This window comes from Mobula hypostoma, chromosome 22 (genome assembly GCF_963921235.1).
Source record: "Mobula hypostoma chromosome 22, sMobHyp1.1, whole genome shotgun sequence".
NCBI classification, from domain to species: Eukaryota; Metazoa; Chordata; class Chondrichthyes; order Myliobatiformes; family Myliobatidae; genus Mobula; species Mobula hypostoma.
Window position 1 is genome coordinate 18,008,536 of NC_086118.1, and position 22,028 is coordinate 18,030,563.

At 39.3% G+C, this 22,028-nt stretch overlaps 1 protein-coding gene across 1 annotated transcript in view; it reads left to right on the plus strand.

Annotated features, from left to right (window-relative positions):
• dnah9 (dynein, axonemal, heavy chain 9) overlaps nt 1-22,028 on the plus strand; it is a 585,611-nt gene that overhangs the window by 371,629 nt on the left and 191,954 nt on the right. The window contains exon 52 of the mRNA XM_063074264.1: nt 5,741-5,929. Within this exon, the coding sequence (XP_062930334.1) occupies nt 5,741-5,929 (189 nt within the window). The remainder of the gene's footprint in view (nt 1-5,740; nt 5,930-22,028) is intronic.

Consider the following 22,028-nt stretch of genomic DNA (forward strand, 5'->3'; position numbering starts at 1 on the left):
TCCACCATCAAGATCTCTGAACAATGGACTTAATGGGGAACTTGTTACATCACAAGAGTTGGTTGATGATCAGCACATTTTCAATTGATGCTGATCTAAAGCTCCGACTCACCTTTGCTTTCTTAAAGGTTGTGTGCTATTTCATCATGTACATGGAAGAATCTAAGCTCCACATCTGGAAGTCTTCAGAGAGCATGGTTGAACACCATCTCCAGACACTTTCAGCATTAATTTCCTCAAGTAACTTCCCTTCTGTCCCGAGTCTCTTGCTCTTATCAGCAAAAAAGTAAACTTATATAAATTTTACAAAGACAGCTCAGGGACTGCAGATTAATTTTGATTCACCCCTGTCACTCTGATATGGTGGTAATGTTTCTTGGTAATATCGTGATAGTCTCCAAGGCAAGTGCAGTTTTGGAGACTATCTTTATTTTTTTTCTCTCTCTCAGGCACAGACTTAAAGTCTTTGTTTCCTGGAACTTTTGAGCATTCCAGGCTCCCAGTCATTATTGCAAGTGAATGTCATAAGCTGACTCCCTTGAGCAAGCAAGTCTAAAATACTTGGTACTTGCACACCACATGTAGCACTTTGAAATAATTGACAGTCACAACCATATTCAATGGTGTCAGAAAATCAGCAGTGAACCTGAGCAGTTACTATTTCAGTTCAAATTGGACAACTTCTTCCACGTGGTTGATTTTGATACTTGTACCTTTGTTTCTTTGTGGATGAACTTAGACACATTTCAGCATTTCTCCCTTTTCTCAATTACTTCCATTGCCATGATGTTATGTGCAGCATAGTACATCTTCATTCAATGCCTGTGTACTCCACAGTTGCACAAATACACACTGAGAGTTATTAGTGTTAACCGTTTTGACTGAGAAACGGTGTTGTTGGTAATTCTGCACAGCAAGGTTTCTGTCATGACCTCTTTGCTGTGCCTCAGACATTTGAATTCATGAACATCCAATGAGTGCATCTGTATGCTTCCTTGAACCCATAAACTACTCATATGGCTTTGATAGTCTGACTTCAAAAATGGGTTCTGCTGATGAAGTCCACACTGGAACATTAAGGTGAGAGCAGTAAGACAGCAGCATGTTCAATTACAGCAGCCTCCATGAGGTCAACCAACGGTGTCCTTTTTAGATGTACTTTTAATGATCACAAGACCCTGGTAGACATTAAGATCTTGACAGTACTGCAGGTCTCCCTCATCAGCGAGTTGCTCATTGGCAGAGAAACTGAAGGAGTCAGACTTGGTGGGGATTGTGTGGCTGCCTGTGTCAGAGGGGTAGTGTCGCCTGTTTATAGCCACCCGGGAGAGAGGTGTCAGACCCAGTGCGCTTCACTGGAGGTGGTGTGGCATGGCGACCAAGCTGGAATTGGTGCAGCCTCTCCAGTGTTCACTTGCAGAAGACAAGCTGTATTGTGTTCAGCTGCAGATTTCTGCAACATTCATGGAGTCGGGGTCTTGAACCGTATTTTTTATGTGACTGCATTTTACTGATATCTTATATGTGCTTGCTGTCTTATACATGCTATGTGTGCTTTGTGCTGTGTGTGACTGTTGGTACTGTATTTTGTAGTTTAACCCCGGAGTAATACTGTTTTGTTTGGTTATGATCATTAGTATTCATGTATGGTTGAATGACAACTAAACTTGATCTATGAACCATTGAGTGTATATTTGGTCATTTCTGGGCAAATATCACAGAAGATGTAATATGATAGATTGTCATTTAAATAAACTGCTTAGTTGCCAGTTTAAATTAGACAATGGTGAGGCTTTTGTGGTTTGGATGCATGAGGAGATGTCTAGTGCTGATAGTAGACAGGGAGTTTTGACATTTCAATATAAATATGGAGCTTTCAAGGTTCCGGAAATGACAGTTGAAGAAGATAGTTGTTGACCAGAGAATGGGAGCCCACCTCTTTTACATCACTCTCTGTCAGGTCTGAAATATCTAAATCCTGGAATGTTAAAGTTAGTTACCAGTCTTGTCCTTCTCTCAATCAAGTTTTTGTAATAGCTACAACATGATAGCTCCAACATGATAGCTCCATATAGTAATCCACGCTCTGTCCATCTTCCTCACTGTAATGCTCCACTCATTTAACTAAATATACTTGGGATCATCAGCCCTACTATGTTTGTTAATTCGGTCTTGGGCATCCTACAGGAATAGAGGAGAGAGCTGGAAAAAAGCCTGGGCAGAACAGCACATGGGAGATGTGGAAAGACATGAAGAACATCACTATCTTCAATCAGCCTAGCTGTAGAGACTCAGAATGCAGCCATGAGTGGGCTAATGAGTTAAACCAGTTCTTCAATAGCTTTGATAATTGCCCTCCTGTTCACAACCCCCATCAGCACACCAATCCAGGTGCCGAGGTACCCCATGCTTCCTCAGTACCAATTCCCTCCTTCCTCCGCCTCCCCCCCCAGTTCAACACATTGATGAACGACATAGGTTTCCACTGTCTACATCCCATCCTTGCCTTGCACCTACCTTGCACACCTCATATCCCAACTATCTTCACCTCCCCCAGACCCCACCTTCCACCAACTCCCGAGTCATCGTGGACTCACCTTCACTACTGAGCAGGTGAGGAGGGCTCTGGGAAAACTCAGACATGGCAAAGCATTGGGACTGGATGGTGTGAACCCCCAGGTCCGGAAGCAGTGTGCTGAGCAGCTGTGTGGAGTTCTTCAGCGCATTTTCAAACTGAGTCTCAGCCTGGAAAGGGCCCCAACTGTCAAAAACATCATGAGTGGTCCCAGTACCCAAGAAGAGCCTACTGGAAGTCTTGAATGACTACTGTCCAGTGGCCCTGACTTCGCACATCATGAAGACTCTAGTGAAGCTGGTCTTGCCTCACCTCCGACCCCTGGTCAGATCAAGTTTGTGTGGCTTCAGAGCTGCATGTCAGACATGGCTATAAGCAGCACTGGGGCCCCACGGTGGACTGTATTACCTTGTATACCTTGGACTTTAGATACAACACTTAAGTCATGTCATCTGCAGAACTTCTCTGACTCAGCAATAGTTGGGTGTATAAAGGGAGGACAGGAGGATGAATACAGGGCCCTGATGGAAGACTTTGTCAAATGGTGCAAGCTAAATCATCTACAGCTCAACATCAGTAAGTCAAACAAGATGGTGATGGACTTTAGGAAGACTAAGCCTGCACTGCTCCCTGTTACTATTGATGGTGAGGATGTGGATCTGGTGAGAACCTACAAGTACCTGGGGGTGCACCTGGATGACAGACTTGAGTGGAGCACCAACACAGAGGCTGTGTACAAGAAGAGCCAGAGTTGCCTCCACTTCCTGAGGATACTGAGGTCCTTTTGGAGTACGCAGGACTCTCCTTCACATGTCCTACCAGTATGTTGTCACCAGTACAATCTTCCATACAGTGGCATGCTGGGGCAATGGCATCAACACAGGTGATGCCAACAGGCTTAATAAACTGATTAGAAAGGCTGGCTCTGTGATAGGAGTCAAACTGGACACACTGGAGGTTGTGGTAGAACAAAGGATCCTATGGAAAATCCTGGCAATTCTGGACAATGTTTCTCACCTTGGCTGAACAAAGGAGCACTTTTAGTAATATACTTAAGACAACTGTGCTGCTCCATAGAGTGCTATATTCAGTCATTCTTGCCCTTGGCCTTTAGGCTCTATGAGTCAACCTATAGCTGGGGGAGTGACGAACTCCTCCTGTTAGACTGCTTGAGGTAACTTATGTTTTATTGTTTCCTACTTCTAATATTTGTATATCGGTGCACTGCAATGCTACTGTGACACTATAATTTCCTTTGGGATCAATAAAGTATCTACTGTATCTATCTATCTAACTATGTTTCCTTTCAGATTTACATAGCCAGATCTACTTTCTCCTCACTCCCACCATTTGCTCTGGTTTCTGTTCCCCCTGCCACACTAGTTTAAATCCTGGTGAGTAACACTAGTAGATCTCCCTGCAGGGATACTGGAGCTCCTCTGGTTGAGGTGGAAGCTGGCCTTCCTGTGTATGTCTTACCTCTCCTGGAATAGATGCTGTCAGTTCCCTCAAATCAAATTTGTTGCATGGTCCTCCATGCTGAAATGTTAACTGCAACTTTAAGGCCCTCATAAATGAGACCGGTGAGAGCCTTTGCCTCAAAAGAATAATGACCATGAATAATTTTTTATTCATGTGCAGCAAAAAACTGATTCTTCTCCTTTCCAAGAGGTCACAGTTGCAGAATGTATGATTCAAACCATTCCTTAGTACAGCTGCAAGCACTTTGATGAGATTGATATTGAATAAGAGTCATATTGCTGAAGGTTCTGAATTGCATTGACTTAATCAAGGTCTGACTAGAATTCTCAAGTACTCTTTCGATACTGACAGAATTCATATTAATAAACCAATAAGCGTTGACGATTATTAAAATTCTATAATCACTGGTTGGTCAGCACAAAAATTACTGGGATAATTTCATTAAATTTCAAAAGATAAGCATTTTTTGGAAATAGTTTGTAAATGCACTACAGTGAATGTTAGTAACCTGCCAAGGAACTGAAACGTGCAATTTAGGCTAAGTTCAATTACCATCATAACTCTTTATTGCTGAGTTACAAATGAATGATGAATAAATTAGGTTTCATTTTGCGCACAAATGTTATGATATTATCCTGTTTTTAATTCGTATAATGTTTCATGTTGTGAGTAAAGCATCCAGAACAGAGATCCAGTATATGTTAAGCCCAGATTAGCAGTAAGGTAACAGCACATATTCATTGAGTAAAAGAACATTAATACTGAAAAAGCTCAACATGGATGAAACTTTGTTCTGTGAAGTAATGTCTATCTCCCACCACTGGTGAAAAACTGAAACTTTGTTTGATTAATAATCTGTGCAATTAATTTGCAAAATGAGGAGAATGAACATTATTATTACACACAAAGAAACCTCTGTTTCACAGGAAGGTTGGAACTGATTAGTCTCTGTTGCTCAGTGCATTTGTATGTTTATAACTATACTAATGCTCCCCTACTCTGTACTCAAGAGTGCTTGTTTGTACATGCAGAGCTCTTGACTTTTAAGTTTAGTTTTTTTGGTACTAAATACTGATGGAGATCGATAAAAAAAGAGAAACTATCCACCCCCCCCCCACTACCCATATCACCCCTCTTACTATGACCAGACCATTAAGGTTAATTAATGCAAACTTAATTACACAGATTATTAAGCAAACAATTTTTAAAAAAACTTTGCTATCAAAAAGTTCTATGACAATATATACATTTTACAATGATAATTAAATGTTTTTGCTCAACATTTTAATATTTTTAAATATCTAATATGCAATCTGTATAGATATGCATTAATTTACCAGTTGACTATGAAGTACTTTAGGAAGCCCTAAATTTTAGAAAGTGCAGCCTCATTCCTTTCTTAAACCCCAGAAATATCCTACGTATTGGGTAACTATCTTTTTGTATTACATCTGAATTAATAGTCGGAAGATGAGTTTAAGAAGATGCTCAGTGTTTGAATTACACAGCTGCTGTTGTTGATAATTTTTGATCAATAATTGACCAACTTTTCATATCTTATGATTTCTATCTTGTTGATTTGCTGTGTTCCCGCTTCTTTTGCATTGTCTGAATATGACTTTGTCATGGTCACTGGTAAAAATATTTTTGAAATGTACTCTTTGTTGTTAATGTTCTTCATAGGTTGGTGGTCTGGCTTCAGAAAATGTGCGTTGGGCAGAAGCTGTGTGTAACTTCAAGCAACAGGAGAGCATGCTCTGTGGGGATGTGCTCCTCATCACTGCTTTCGTCTCCTACCTTGGCTATTTTACCAAGAAGTATAGACAAGATTTAATGGAAGGAATGTGGAAACCATATCTTGAGCAGCTCAAAGTAAGGACCAAATCATGCAAAATTTGGATATTCCTGTGTAGCAATAAATTGACCAGTATTACAGCTTCCTAAGCAATATTTAAGATGGAAATTCACTTGTTACCTTGCCATGTGAATATGAATTATGTAAGTTAAAGAGTAAACATTTATTTTTAATCACTTTCCTTTTCAATATTTTTATTGATATTATATAAATTGCATGAATACAAATACAAGATTCATAAGGATACGAGTAAATAATACAAATTACATTACATTTAAATCACAGTAATATGATCACAGTATCCCATATTCCAAATCAATCACGTAGAAAAAAAATTGAATTATGATCACCCTTTATATTTACTCCATATATCAAGCAGGCTTAGCAGTCTTGAAAGAACATGTGGTGCACTCAATAGTTATCTATCCAGCATGTTTTTGACTGATTGAAATCTAAGAACAAATCAAACAGTTAGAAATTTAATTTCACCTCCCCACGTTTTTCTTAGTAATGAGATGTTAAATTCTGACAAATATCTTTAATTTCTATATTCCTTATTACCAGCATGGTTCACACTGGAAACTGCATCCATTATCCCAGTCAGAGAGTCACAAGTTCTTGGAATCTAAATAAAATACTGGTAGATAATGGAATTAAGATTGAGACAGGGCAATTACAAAGACTACGGTTTTCAGTTGGATTTGAGCATTCCTTTGCAAGTCTTTAATGTCTTTTCATTTTGATGCTTCAGGAACAACAGTAATAATTCTCCCTTGGTTAAGTCTGGAACTCCCATCCTGAGTTGTAGTTGGTTTATTATTGTCACATGTACTGACTTACAGTGAAGAGGTGTGTTTTGCATGCCATCCATGCAGATCAATTCATCACATCCATGCCCAAACATAGGACAAAGGATAAGAAATAATAGAATGCAGGACACACTGTTGCAGTTATAACGAGTTAATTGTACAAGAGATCCATTCAATAATCTTATAACAGCACAGCACAAACTGTCCTGGAGCCTGGTAGTATGAACCTTCAGCCTTTTCTGTCTTCTGCACAATGAACAGAGAATGTCTGTGGTGGAAGGAGTCTTCAATTCTTTTGGCTGCTTTAACTAAACTGTGAGAACTGTAATCAGAGTCCATGATGGGGAGGCTGATTATTGTGATGTGCTAAGCTGTGTGTATAACTCTTCAGTTTCTTGCAGTTTCATGCAAAGCAGTTGGCATACCAAACCATTATGCTTTGGATCTGTTGTTTTGCTAATGGAGCAAGAGAATAAATAATGGAAAATGTAGAAATGATTTGTGAAGAATGGCATTGGAATATTTCAAGTACTGGCAGAAATGTGCATTTATCTTCTGCACATAACTGGTAACAATGTTTGGCAAGTGATCAGTTCTTCATAGGACTAAAATGCCAGCATGACTATTTGTTTGTCCCAGGAGATGACTATCCATAATTAGTTAACTGTTTCATCATTCCAAGTCTTGGATATACTTCCATGTTGATATTAGTATCCAGACACCTAAAATAGCTCTATGGCTGCTTTGAAGTTATCAATTTTGCTGAATTCTGGATACATCTTGTGGAATTGGTTTTCACCAATTTAAACTTCTGTTGAAACACAATTCTGTAATTGCTCCACCAACAGCAGGTGTATGGAAGCTTTCATTAAGTTAGTCTCTGGGAAATGGTGCTATCTATAGTCTTATCTACTATACCATATTGTGCAATCCTATAGCGGAACAGAACTTTACTAAAAGTTTGTTTCAATTTTTTATGTTACATTGGAATTTAAGCCATTGACATTTATGTAGTATGTGTAATCTGTACTACAGGTATTAAGAAATTATTTATAAAGCCAGTTACATTGCTATGCAACAATAATTCTCCGTAAGTCCAATTGCATGTCACGATCAAGAGCAAAAGCCATTTATTGTATGTTATCTGCGGTTCTCTTGTTATCAATCTCTTACCAAACCACATCATTCAGTTAAATGGAAATGAAGATAGAAATGCTTTATAGACTGTGCAATGCCTTTTTAATAATTCAAAAATCTCATTTATTCTGCTCAAGCCCTGTCATCTATTTGTTTCACTGGAGTATGTATTCTGTATTAACGCCTCTTTTTGTCTGGCACATTACTTTAAATGGCTGTTGTGTTTTATTATTCATAACAGCAGAAGAATGCATCAGCAAGAAAACAAACTTGTACTGATAGATAACCAGATGACAACTAAACCAACCAGTTAGATGACGTCATAAATCTTAATCCTGTCACACATGTTATAAATAAAGGTAGAAAGGACAGGATTTAGCAGATGAGCAGAGATAAATAGATTTAGTTCAAATGAAAGATCGATGATCTGAAGCATTAACTTGGCTTCCCTTACTGCAGTGTTACATAATTGAAAATATTATAACTCTATGGAAATGGCCATACAAGCATCACTGTAAGCAATAGTGTGATATCACTAAGTTGTATCTCTGTGATACCATTAAGTAGAATGTAATGGGCACTATTTCACAGTGCTCCTGGGTTATTCTAGGAACTTGACCAGGCACCAGCATGGTCTGTGTATCTGGCATGCATCAAGTTGTATCATTCCTTCTGCAGAACTATTTCAGGAGCTTTCTATAGGAAATTAAATTGTCCTGAGAACAAATATCACTGGACACTTTAGGTCAATTAAGCTTTTTTGTGAAGAACCAGACAAGGACGCCACTCAAGCAAGCCCCATACTTACCCATTACCCACAGGGTAGCTCACTTTCCTCAACAACAACAGTGTCTCTAACTCTGTCTCTGACCAGTCAGACACAGCCATCAATTTCCTTCCCATGAGAGCCAGAGTTTCTGCTCTAATCATCTATCCAATGTAACCTCAGGTCTTGTATAGGCTTATGACCACTCCTCCCTTGACCCCCAGTGGGCACTCACCAAGTTCAACTTCAGTCCATTTTCATTTCCACTGGTGAAAAAGTGCAAAGCCCATTATATACCAGCTGAGGCCATGATTCTCAGGCATGACTGAGATTTTTATTGGCAGGCCCACAACCTATAGCTGTGCTATTGCAACTACTTACCACACTTTCCAATACACAAGGGCATACCAAAAACACTAGACATTCAAGTTTTTATGTTACACTATCAGCATACAGAATGCTTTGTTTCAATATGCATGTTATAAACATGGCTCTTTTATATAATACTTCATATATTTTTTTAATATCTCTGTGGCAGAAATCTTGTTGATATATTGTCAATTTAACTTTTATTAATTTGACTTTGCAACTCTACACCTACTTGGTATAAATATATGAAAATGATGGGCTGAAAAGATCACTTGGTCGATTCTGTTTTTTCAGTACCTGAAGCACCTTAACCTGTTGCTGTTAGCCCAGCACCCTCTTGTCATTTGAAGTTTCAAAAAAAAATAGGATGGTACCTGCTCTTAATGCAGAAAGCTGGCATGTAAATCATCTTACTGCATTGTTTGGGAGACACAGGCCTGGAGGAAGATTATGTCAGTTGCAGAAATGGGCAATAACACGATTTGCATTGCATATTCCATTTTCATTATTGATATGTTGAAGGAATATTGAATTGAAATGTTTAATTCATTAATAGTATACCAGAAAGAGTAGGAAAAAAGGTTAACCCTCAACAACCGGTAGTTTTGAAGACAAAATGTTCAACATCTCAGCTGGCAGACTGATTGGGTATCTGAATGTTTTGGTGTGGCTGTGCACTTTGGATATTAACTCCATTCAAACCAAACCATGATTGATGCTAAGCTCAAGAAACTTAAGACATAGAAATGAAGGTAAATCCAGGAGATTGGTACCCTTTCATCAGTGTTTGCAAACTTAGAATGGCTGGACTGCTTTCTATCCCCCCCTTGTACCTCAACCCTTTATTTTTTGCCATCAGAATCAAGGAATTCGTGCATTAAGCTGGTCCTATGTTACTCAAAGGTGGACTCTGATCCCTGTCATCAACCTATAGTCTTTTCCAGTCCTTATAATCTACCACACTGTCTGGGAACCATTCCAAAATGTTAATTATGCCCTTCCAATGAATTCAGCAGTACTTGCCCCCCCACCACCACCCTTAAAGCCTGAACTCTGTACAATTTCACGTAAATCCCGAGAAGGTGTTTACAAATTATTTAATGTATGATATAGGCCCTAGTTAGCCAAGATGCAAATGTCATAAATAAATGTAGATAGGAAGTATTGTATTGCCAAGGAACATTAAGTTCTACCATTCTGCTTCATAGTCACAATATGCCTTAATGGTAAATAAATGGTTAAATTGTTCTGAATCACATTTATCAGTTTACTCTCATGAGGCTGAATTGGGTGCTTTGTTAAAGTTGGAATAGCTCAGTGAATAATACCCTGACACGTCTCTGTTTTGGTTAGGTGGAAAGAAGATGTATAGTTAGATCAGTGTTGTGGAATTTGTGTGTGATTGCCAGGTGTTTTTATAATTCTAGTTACAGTGAGGTTGCTGAAGTACAAATTAGCCAGCACAGATGCTGACTGTTAGAACAGAACTGAATCTACAAGACCTCTTTTTATCAGAACATCAATAACCGAACTTTAGGTTGAATTTGCAGCTGATGCTGTTGTACTCTAGAGGAGCCCATTAATTGACAAGTTTCTGTTGATAGTGCATTGGCTGTTGTTGAGTTGCCATAGATACCATACATGTTGGAGTTCTCACTCACCATTTGAACAAGTACCATCCACTATATAATGGAGTGTGATTTTTTTTAATGAAACAGCCAAATAACGTTGTTTTAAATCTATTATTAGGGCTCCTACAAGCCGAATAAAATGTAGTCCTTGGTCCCAAATCTTGTTGCAAAACGTTTAACCCTACTTCAGCACACAGCATAAAAGAGGTAAATGATAAGGAGTTAGAAGGCCCTTATCTGTTCAAGCTTTTCAAATATTGTTAGAAATTGTTTGTAATTGTCAGCAAAAGGCATAATTTGATTTCAGGCTTAAGATGAACCCCACATGGTTATCTAATAAAAATAAAATACTGTTCAGTTTGATGTTATATTTACTTTCAATTACTTTCATATTCTTAATATTTGCAAAAAGGTGCAAAAAATTGAAATGTCCACAAATGAGCTACTCCGCATGGTATGTTCTCAAGATTTAACCTACAGAGAATATGTTAGGAAGCATTATTAAACTGAACGTTGTAAGGGTATTGCTGATTTAGTTGTGCAATGTGTTCACTATGCAGTGTTCAAATACATCTTTCTGTATTTATGTTGTTACTACCAGTGACTTTGGTAATCAGCTGAGATTTATGTGTGCAATAAGATTGTGGTTCATTTTTTAGATAAACTATTTCAGAAACCACTACAAGGTAGTGGTTTCCATGGGGACATAACATAGTATTTCTGGTTTGTAACTGTTAAGATCCACAATTACGAACAATGCAAAGGACCAACAATATCCATCTAGATTCTGTAGTCTATAATTTATTTATTGCAATATATTTTAATCTAACTTCCTTGAAAAGGAAATTTCATATTTTGAAATAAATCATAACTATCACATTATTAGGCAGAGTAATGAAAAAAGTAATATGATAGAAATTCTCATAGCCTAAAGCTATGATTCAAAAGGACTGATGCCTTAAAAGCAGACATATTGAAATGATTAATTGTCACATTGTTTATGAACCTCCATGTATTTTATGTTGTGAAATTATATAAAATAAGGTTGTCTGTCCTGATATCACTCAAAGGTTGCATTCCTAAAATCTGTCTCTCTATCCAGAGTAATAGTACAAAAATAAAAGTCGCACTTTGTTTCAGATAATGTGATTATTTTGTTTTGTGATCTAGCTGATAATTGACAGGAGACAGTCCCAACTGGGGCCTTTGACTATATTAACTCTGTCCTTTATAAAATCTTCAGTGTAAGTGGTATGTGCTAATTTCACTTTCAATCATTCAGGTACGCCTTCAGTTACTTTAATATTTACTTTAATCATTAATAACACTATGGATTGTGAAAGTAGCTATTACGGGCATCTTTAAAGAAAGAAGTTGAAATAATACAATTTTTCAGATTGGATCTTGTATATTTAAAAGTGTCTCTAATATTAATTATAACAAGGACCAAATTTTGTACCATTTAGCTATTTTGATCAAATGAACATTGAATTCACAATTCAAAGCATCAATGCTTAACTATGATATCCAACATATGACTTTTATTCCTCGTGATATATAGTTGCTATTTTACTTTATTTTTTGTGAATGTTTAGGTATATTTTCACATTATCTACCTGGTTAATGTCCTTCTTGTGACCTCGGCAGATCTTTGCAGAAGGTTCCTTGGAATGATGCTCCTTAGCCAGTCTGCTCATCTTACACATATCTGCTTATTATCACTTCTATCCTTTTTATTCAAAGGACAATGACCCTAACATCTTCAGTCACTCTATATAACAAGTCCTGATTCAGTTAATCCTTTTACAACCTAAATCCATTACATTCTTCCAAAAATGCCGTGTTAAGAATTGAGCAGTGTATTCTTATTGTATTGTTTTATGAAGGATTAACATTAACTCCTTGTTGATGCACTCAATGTCTCTGTAAATAGAGGGTGTCATTTACTTTACACTGACAGTCCAAAATATGAATTTTGCTATTATACCCCCTATCAGGTTTTACTCACATAGCTTACCCACCTAACCTTCCATTAAAATATTTCACTTCATACCTCTTCGTGGTATATTTCACAAGCCATACACCTCCCAAATTATTATCCTGTTTTCTCCTAGTTTTGCTCATGGTTTAATGCATACTGCATTCCTGATCATTTTTTGTTCAACTGGTAAATCTCAATTTTATGATATACATACCTAAGTCATTCCTGTATAGCAAATAGAATTTTGGTCCCTGTAACAGATCCCTGGATAATCGAAGCACTGAATAACTAACTTTAGACTGAAAGAGAATTGTTGAACTGTTTTTTTTTAGCCATTTTTAAAATCATTGCCACTGTTCCTTAATATTTGCCAACTAGTTTTGCTTGTACTCTGTCAAAGGTCTTTCAGAATTCCATTTGCACATTATTAACTCTGTTGCACAAATCCTTCAGCAATGTTCAGTGGATGCTGGTAATCAAATGTAAAGCTACCTTTAGATGAATCCTGACTTAGTCAGGGTGATCAGCTGCATTCGCCACATTAGTCCTTACCTTTCCCTAATTGGCACCTCTAACAAATCCATGATCATTTTCATTTATTAACCAGTACATTTCAAACATCAGTGAGTTTTGCACAGATTAGCTTCTGGAAAAAATCCTCCTCTGCTGTCATAGATGTAAGTGCTCTTTTCAAGTAACTGTAACATTCCCATAATCTCAGTCTTTTATCATCATTACATACCAAACCTTCTGAATAATATCCTTTTTATCTATTTTATTATCTCCAATATAACTACTGTTTTCTCCTTTACAGCTGCATTAACCACAGATTCCTCTGTGGCGCACATTTAGTATCTCGCCATTTCCTGACTCTATAAACAAGTAGCATTTATGGTCTCTGATCATGATGGCTTTTCTTTCAAAGTCCTTTACTTGGTTTGTTTGCTCATAAAAGACCACCTTTATTTCCTTTTTATGTTTGCTGGTGCTTCATTTTCCATGTCTCTTAAGTGTGTGTGTTAAGTCTCTTTACTTCTATGACATGTTAACTTCCAGCATCCCTGAGTATCTTCCCATGTTCACTTTCTGCCTGGCTTTCAGATTTTTGATGCTTTCGTGCCTCACCGAAATTGTCCCTCTTCCAGATATGTATGTCTTTTTTACCATTGTTAGGCTATCCATAATTACACTATTTTTCATATCCAGTGACTTACCTCACCAAGTGTTTCTCCCTCTGGTATATTCTTTAGATGCCCCAATTCATTTATTCTTTCCCCTGATTCACCCCACCCAGCTTGCTACTTCCTTGGGGAAGGTACAAGTCAAGTTGATTCCTGTTGTCATGTGTGACGCCAAGCAGAGCTACCGGACGGATGGTGCTAATGAGAGAGATAACGGAAGACAATGGAGAAACATTCAAAATGCTAATAAGAGAGAAGAGAGAGATTAACGAGAAAGAAACACAATTCAGATATTGACAGACCGTTTGCTTTGAACCTGAACTGTTTGAAGTTTGATGGACAGGTGATACCCCAGCAGAGGGATAAAAAGAGCAGGTTTGCTAAGGCACGAGACCCTGGAAAGAGCAATGTGCCCCTACAAGTTGGTGGGAGTTTGGAGGACCGGTTCGCGGGAATTGGTCAGAGGCTCACAGGGTGTAAAGGTACGATCGGTGGGAACCTGGGGTGTGTGTCTGCCCTTGCCTGGGTTCCGGGTTCACCGCGGAAGAACGATCATAACCGGAATGGAGGGGTCACAGTCGGTGACCACAGCGGGATCAGAAGACATCAAAAGGTCTGCCCGAAACCAGCTGCATCTCTCACACTCTCTCTCTCTCCCCCTGCCAACGGTACAACAACAGCGATTACTTCGAACTGCACTAAACTGAATTGAACTCTGCTTCACTTAAGACTGATCATTTTACCCCTAGACTGCGATAGAGCTTGGTTGATACCTATTACCCTATTTCTGTGTTTATTAGTTCCTAGTAATCACAGGCTCCAACGAGCGTTCCATTTCTGCTGGTTTGGCAACCCAGTTACGGGGTACGTAACACTGTACACATATACCACTCTTTACTCTTTGCACAATTACATTCCCTGCCTATATTAGGTAACTGTTGAAACCTATATTTTAAAAAAAATTGCTTGTTAACTTGTATACCATCATTTCACCACTCTTCACCAGCCTTTAGTCAGTGTTAGGCACTTTTGTTTCATTTTATACAAATTTCTCTAAAGTGTTCATTTTCCAAAGATTAAAACCAGTGTGAAATCTGGGTAATAGAAGACAAAAAAAAACACAACTAAACCAAAAAAAAAAAGTTTATCAGATCAGGCAACATCTGTGGAGAGGGAAGCAGTTAATGTTTCAAGTCAATTACTTTTTGTTAGAATCAAGTTCCAGTGCCAAACAAGTAGGATTGTTGAACAAGGTTTGATGTCAGTTGGGATATTGGCAACAAATTATGAAAAGTTCAACTGTTAAGGCACAAAGCTCAAGCTGCCAAGGTGTAAATTAGTTTTTAAAGGTGTAATCATTATCATCAAACTCTCTTGCACTGAAAATAGTGACTGAATGGGCACTAAAAATGGCTTTTACATTTTATCTCTGTGCTGATATCATACACCTAGCAAAATTTAAAATTCAAAGGAGGAGCTCAGTTGGTCAGAAAGCATCCATGGAGGGAAATGTTTCACATTGAGACACTTCATTTGGTCTTAACCTGAAACATTGATTATCTATTTCCCTTGCTAGATACTGCCTGCCTAACCCCCCAAGTTCCTCCAGCTTCACTGTATGTTGCTTCAGATTTCCAGTATCTGCAGTCTCTTGTATCTTGGTATTTGAAATAATATAGGTGGAAATTTTCCTCTGATCACATTATAGAGCAGTGTATATATTCTGAAATGCACTTTGCAAAATTCAGTTCAATTACAGACTTAATTCTTCAGTAGGGGAGGCTGCACAATGTATCATGAATTCTGATGAGCAAGACAGGTGATATGTTGCTGTGGTAGTTTCTGATAGAGTTTAATCTCCTGTGTAATAGGTCTTATAGAAAGTAAGTTTGTCCACATCTTAACAAATTAGGTGATATAATTCTACTGCTCAATGGCTCAGATATCAATACCTGAAGTAAATCTCACCTCAACAAAAAGTAATGTGAGGTTATTACCGAATGATAACTAGATTCCAAGGACCAGACACAAAGACATCCAGGGATTGTTGTTCAAATATTGTGTGCTATCCCATTATCTAATTTGCTGCCATCAGGCGGAATGTACAGGAACCTCAGGACTCTCACCATCAGGTTCAGGAACAATTATTACTCTTCAGCCATCAGGCTCTTGAGCCAGTAGGAATAATTTCACTCAACTTCACTTGCCTCACCACTGATCTGTTCCCACAACCTACAGTTGAAGTCAGAAGTTTACATACACCTTAGCCAAATACATTTAAACTCAGTTTTTCACAATTGCTGACTCTTAATCCTAGAAAACATTCCCTATCTTAAGTCAGTTAGGATCACTACTTTATTTTAAGAATGTGAAATGTCAGAATAATAGTAGAGAGAATGATTTATTTCAGCTTTTATTTCTTTCATCACTTTCCCAGTGGGTCAGAAGTTTACATCCACTTTGTTAGTATTTGGTATCATTGCCTTTAAATTGTTTAACTTGGGTCAAACATTTTGGGTAGCCTTTCACATGCTTCTCACAGTAAGTTGCTGGAATTTTGTTCCATTCCTCCAGACAGAACTGGTGTAACTGAGTTAGGTTTGTAGGCCTCCTTGCTTGCACATGCGTTTTTAGTTCTGCCCACAAATCTTCTATCGGATTGAGGTCAGAAAATGATGTCAAGTCTGGATTATCCTTGGGAGCAATTTCCAAACGCCTGAAAGTACCATGTTCATCTGTATAACCAATAGTACTCAAGTATAAACAGCATGGGTCCACACAGCCGTCATACCGCTCAGGAAGGAGATGAAATCTGTCTCCTAGGGATGAACGTACTTTGGCGTGAAAAGTGCAAGTCAATCCCAGAACAGCAGCAGAGGACCTTGTGAAGATGCTGGAGGACAAGTATCTATATCCACAGTAAAACAAGTCCTATATCAACATAACCTGAAAGGCTGCTCAGCAAGGAAGAAGCCAGTGCTCCAAAACCACCATTAAAAAGCCAGACTACAGTTTGCAAGTGCACGTGGGAACAAAGATCTTACTTTTTGGAGAAATGTCTTCTGGTCTGATGAAACAAAAATTGAACTGCTTGGCCATGATGACCATCGTTATGTTTGGAGGAAAAAGGGTGAGGTTTGCAAGCTGAAGAACACCATCCCAACCATTAAGCATGAGGGTGGCAGCATCATCTTGTGGGGGTGCTTTGCTGTAGGAGGGACTGGTGCACTTCACAAAATAGATGGCATCCTGAGGAAGGAAAATTATGTGGATATATTGAAGCAACATCTCAAGACATCAGCCAGGAAGTTAAAGCTCGGTCGGAAATGGGTCTTCCAATTGGACAATGACCCCAAGAGTACCTCCAAAGTTGTGGCAAAATTGTTTAAGGACAACAAAATGGAGTAGCCATCACAAAGTCATAACCTCAATCTGATAGAAAATTTGTGGGCAGAACTGAAAAAGCGTGGGCGAGCAAGGAGGCCTACAAACCTGACTCAGTTACACCAGTTCCGTCTGGAGGAATGGAACAAAATTCCAGCAAATTACTGTGAGAAGCTTGTGGAAGACTACCCAAAACGTTTGACCCAAGTTAAACAATTTAAAGGCAATGATACCAAATACTAACAAAGCGTATATAAACTTCTGACACACTGGGAAAGTGATGAAAGAAATAAAAGCCGAAATAAATCATTCTCTCTACTATTTTTCTGACATTTCACATTCTTAAAATAAAGTAGTAATCCTAACTGTCTTAAGACAGGGAATGTTTTCTAGGATTAAATGTCAGGAATTGTGAAAAACTAAGTTTAAATGTATTTGGCTAAGGTGTATGTAAACTTTTGACTTCAACTGTATGGATTCGCTTTCCTTTTATCTCATGTTCTCAATATATATTGCTTATTTATTAGTATTATTTCATTTTTCTTTTGGATTTGCACAATTTGTTATCTTTTGCACATTGTTTGTTTGTCCATCCCGTTAGATGTGGCCCTTCATTGATTCCGTTATGGTTTTAGGAATTACTGAGTACGCCCACTAGAAAACCAATGTATTTGGTGACAATATATGTACTTGGTGATAGTAAATTCACTTTGAACTTTGAACTTTTGGACTACTTGATACCAGACCTCATCCCATCATTGGTCCAAGCATAGGCCAATGAGCTGAATTGCTAAGGAGTTAGCACTCTTGTTATCAAGACAATATCTGACCATATATGCCATCAATAGACATTGAGGGAAAGTACCCCAACAGCTGAAGTCATACCTCACACAAAGGAAAATGGTTGTGGTGGGTGAAACCAATCAATTGTATCTTTACTGAAGATCCACCATCATAATCTTCTGGTCCTTCATCAAAGATCTTTTTTTTTCCTAAACTCATCAGAAAGGATTTATGCCTCTGTTGGCCCAGTGTTCAATTTTGTTGAGACTGTTGAAGTTTTCATCCCAGAACAGCTAGGTAACATTCACTGATGGGCTGGTGAGCAGTATATAACTTTCATGCAGTAGAGGTAGGTATTGATTATCTGCATAACAGAATGTATTAACACCTACAGTGTATTTGACTTTCAATGATGTTACTATGTCCTAATTGACAGCATGTGGGTGTTTATATTAAGCAGAAGCTCAACTAACCGGCTGCAAGAATATTGTGTCTACAAGAGTTGCATCCTGGGAGTTATTTCACCCCTTGATGTCTCAAAGCTTTTCTACAATGTACAAAGCAGAAAAAAAATTGCCTTTGCCTGGATGAGTGCAGAACCAACAGTATTTAAAGAGCTTGTTATAATCCACAACCAAGAGCCCACTTGATCTGCACCCAATTAATTCAATGAAACCCTCGACCATCTGCACACAATGTCTGCAATACACACTATTTACTCTCACTGGTAACTCCAACAGCAACCGCAAAATATGCTGCTGAGGTACATCCTAAGATGTGCATGAACACATCATCAGTGATGTAACCTGGGGTCATCGGGTGTTTACGGGTCTTTCAACATTAGACACCCTCACCCAGTCAACGAGCCAAGGTTGATCAGGCCCTAGCTCGTGTCACAGTAACAGTGGTCCACAAGTCACACCTCTGGAGGCACACCGAGCAGCCTCTATGATGGTCCTGATGGTTCTACTCTTTGCAGCCCCCCCCCACCCCGTAATGCCAAGGAGAGAGTAGGTTCTGCAGAGCGAGCAGCCAGCAAAACCTCTGCATTCCACCTCAATAGGCTCGCATCATGACCTCCATCCCTCTCTCTGGCACTGCTCTACCTGTTCCTCATACTTGGCTGCCTTAAACCCGAATGCCACCTCGATTAGGTCTTCCTAAGGCATTGTCAGTTCTACCATGACCACCTGCTTCAAGATTTCTGACAGAATGACCATGTCAGAACTCAGTAATGATGATGCAATGAAGTCAGGGAACTTCAGTTGCTTGCAAAGATCGATTTTCAGTTGCCAGTCAGATGCAATGGCGAGCAAGCCTGAGGTGATTTCTGCTGAGACTGGCTGGTCTCCGTCTTTACAAAAGCAATAGTCTTTCTGGGTTGGCTGAGGTGCCTACTGTTGCTCATGGCCGAGAAAATATTTTCTTCCTCTGCATTCAGCACCTGGTCATGGCACCAGCAGTAGTAGCCTTCTCCCAGGCCTTTTGGGCAGCTGCTAAGGATGTGTTCCAGTGTTCCTCTGCTAAGGCAGAGAGGACATAATGGTGCCTCACTTTTGCGCCAAGCAAAAAGGTTCACTGGACTAAGTAGAACATCATACTCAGCCTGGATCATGAACTTGATGTTCTGTTGTTCTGCCTACCAGATGTTGGTTCAGGAGATCTTCCGCTTCAGCACAGCCTCATACCTTGTTCAAGCTCCCTGCTGACCCATTCCTGCCATCCTCAACAGATGCTTGCACCTCCTCCTGGGCCATTTTACACTGGTTCATGCCCTGGGCCCTGTTGAAGCAGTTTGAAGGGAAGCTTCCCAGCCCCACCTGACCAGACGCCATTGTCCCTACCAGATTCCTGTGCCTCAGACGTGACTCTGTCATTACTGCATCCTGGGCCTTCGACTTCATGCCTGTCTGACTTCAATGCCTGCTGTCCTGCCCTTGGAGCCTTTAGAATCTCTGTACAGCAGCAATTCTCTTGTACAGGGAACAAGGCTACTGAGGGGAGGCTGCTGTTCAGGCTATGTGGGAGACCCAGCCATCTTCGAAGTCGCCATTGATCTTTCTTTCAAGAGTATTAACAGTTGGCGTGGATACTTCATATGCCAGCAGTGGCCAGGATATTCTGGGGAGGATGCCATGCTGTTAGATCCTGGCCTTAAACTTGCCAGGTAGGCCTGTCCTATCCACAGTGGTGAGCAAGACCTCTAACTACTTGGTGGCCTTCCAGATGGCATCACTTAGGCTGCAGTCAAAGATGCTCCCCAGGCTCATGATGGTTTCTCAGAGATGGATGGGATAGCAATACAATACAAGGAGAAATGGAACCTGTCTGGGAGTCTGCCTTTCTCTAACACCAGAGACCTGATTTTCTCTGGCTTAAAGCTCATCCTTGCCCTTGCAATGTCCTCTACCGCCTGGGACTGATGTCGTTGTCACAATGAGGTCATTGGTGAAAGCTTTGAGTAGGGGCTGCCACAATGCTGATTTAGAGATGGGAACTGCTGAGAACGATTTCACTATTTCAGAACTTTGGGAGAGAGAAGAGGCATAAGTGAAGATCTACATGTTATGTAGATTTTTGTTGTACTCTTGTTAAATTAAATAATTCTTACACACTGTAAAGATCATTGCATTGTTAACTTTGATTGTAATGAAAGTAAAAATAAATTGCTTGCTTGTAGCTTAGCAGGTGAATTTCCTACCCAAGAAACTCTTGAACCATTTACTGTTTAATCCCCATTCTGTGCTGAATTAGCTGATCTCATTTATGGTAATAGAAAGTCAAACACTGAAGCTGGCATTCTGCCTGTGAAGTCTGTGTTGGCATTTGCCTAGAGCAATTTCAAACCATTCCTGCTGCCCAGGTCTTGTAGCTCTCTTTAGTTATGTATAACCCTGCATAACACAGCTTCAAATCCATGTATAATTTTCTCTGAAAGTGTTCTCTTCTGTGGTTCTACTGCTCTCTACGGAAAAGCACCAATAATCCTTGTCATAAGGAAATGCCTCCTCTTCTGCCTGCTGAACCTCTTGGTAGTGATTTATAAATTCTCAGCACTGACTTCCCACCCACAGGAAATATGTCTTCCTTACACTGTCAAAATGCTTTATGATTTTAAACTATCTCTGCTAACGTTTCTCTTAGTCTTCTCTGCTTTACTCCATTTATTTTGTGTCAGCTGTTATTTTCTATTGCTTGTACACTCTGATGAGTTACTGTGCAAATTTCCTAAAACTACAAATTATACTTCTAACCATGGTCTAACCTCTGTGTTATACCTAATTATTATTACTTCTACAGTATTTGAAAGTAATAATAGCATATCTGTGTTTATAAAAACAAAATGTTGCTCTTTGTCTACCTTTACTCATACTTCAAAACTCCTAAAACTCTGTTTATTATTCAGAATTAGAATTGGAAATAGACTTATTATGAGTGAAATGTGAATCAGAATCAGGGTGAATATCATCGGCATATGTCGTGAAATTTGTTGTTATATGACAGCATTGCATTGCAATTCTTAATAAAAAACAGTAAATTACAGTAAATATATAGCGTATGTGCCTTCAGGCTCCTCTAACTCCTGTCTGATGGTAGCAATGAGAAGAAGGCATGTCCTGAGTGATGAAGATCCTTAATAATGAACACCACTTTTTGAGGCGTCGGTTCTTGAAAATGTCCTGGATGCTGGTGGGGCCAGTGCCCAAGATGGAACTGACTGAGTTGAAGATGTCCTGGATGCTGGTGGGGCCAGTGCCCAAGATGGAACTAACTGAGTTGAAGATGTCCTGGATGCTGGTGGGGCCAGTGCCCAAGATGGAACTAACTGAGTTGAAGATGTCCTGGATGCTGGTGGGGCCAGTGCCCAAGATGGAACTGACTGAGTTGAAGATGTCCTGGATGCTGGTGGGGCCAGTGCCCAAGATGGAACTAACTGAGTTGAAGATGTCCTGGATGCTGGTGGGGCCAGTGCCCAAGATGGAACTGACTGAGTTTACAACTTTCTGTCGCTTATTTTGATCCTGTGCAGCGCCCTCCAGACAGCGATGCAGCTAGTTAGAATGCTTTCCACAAT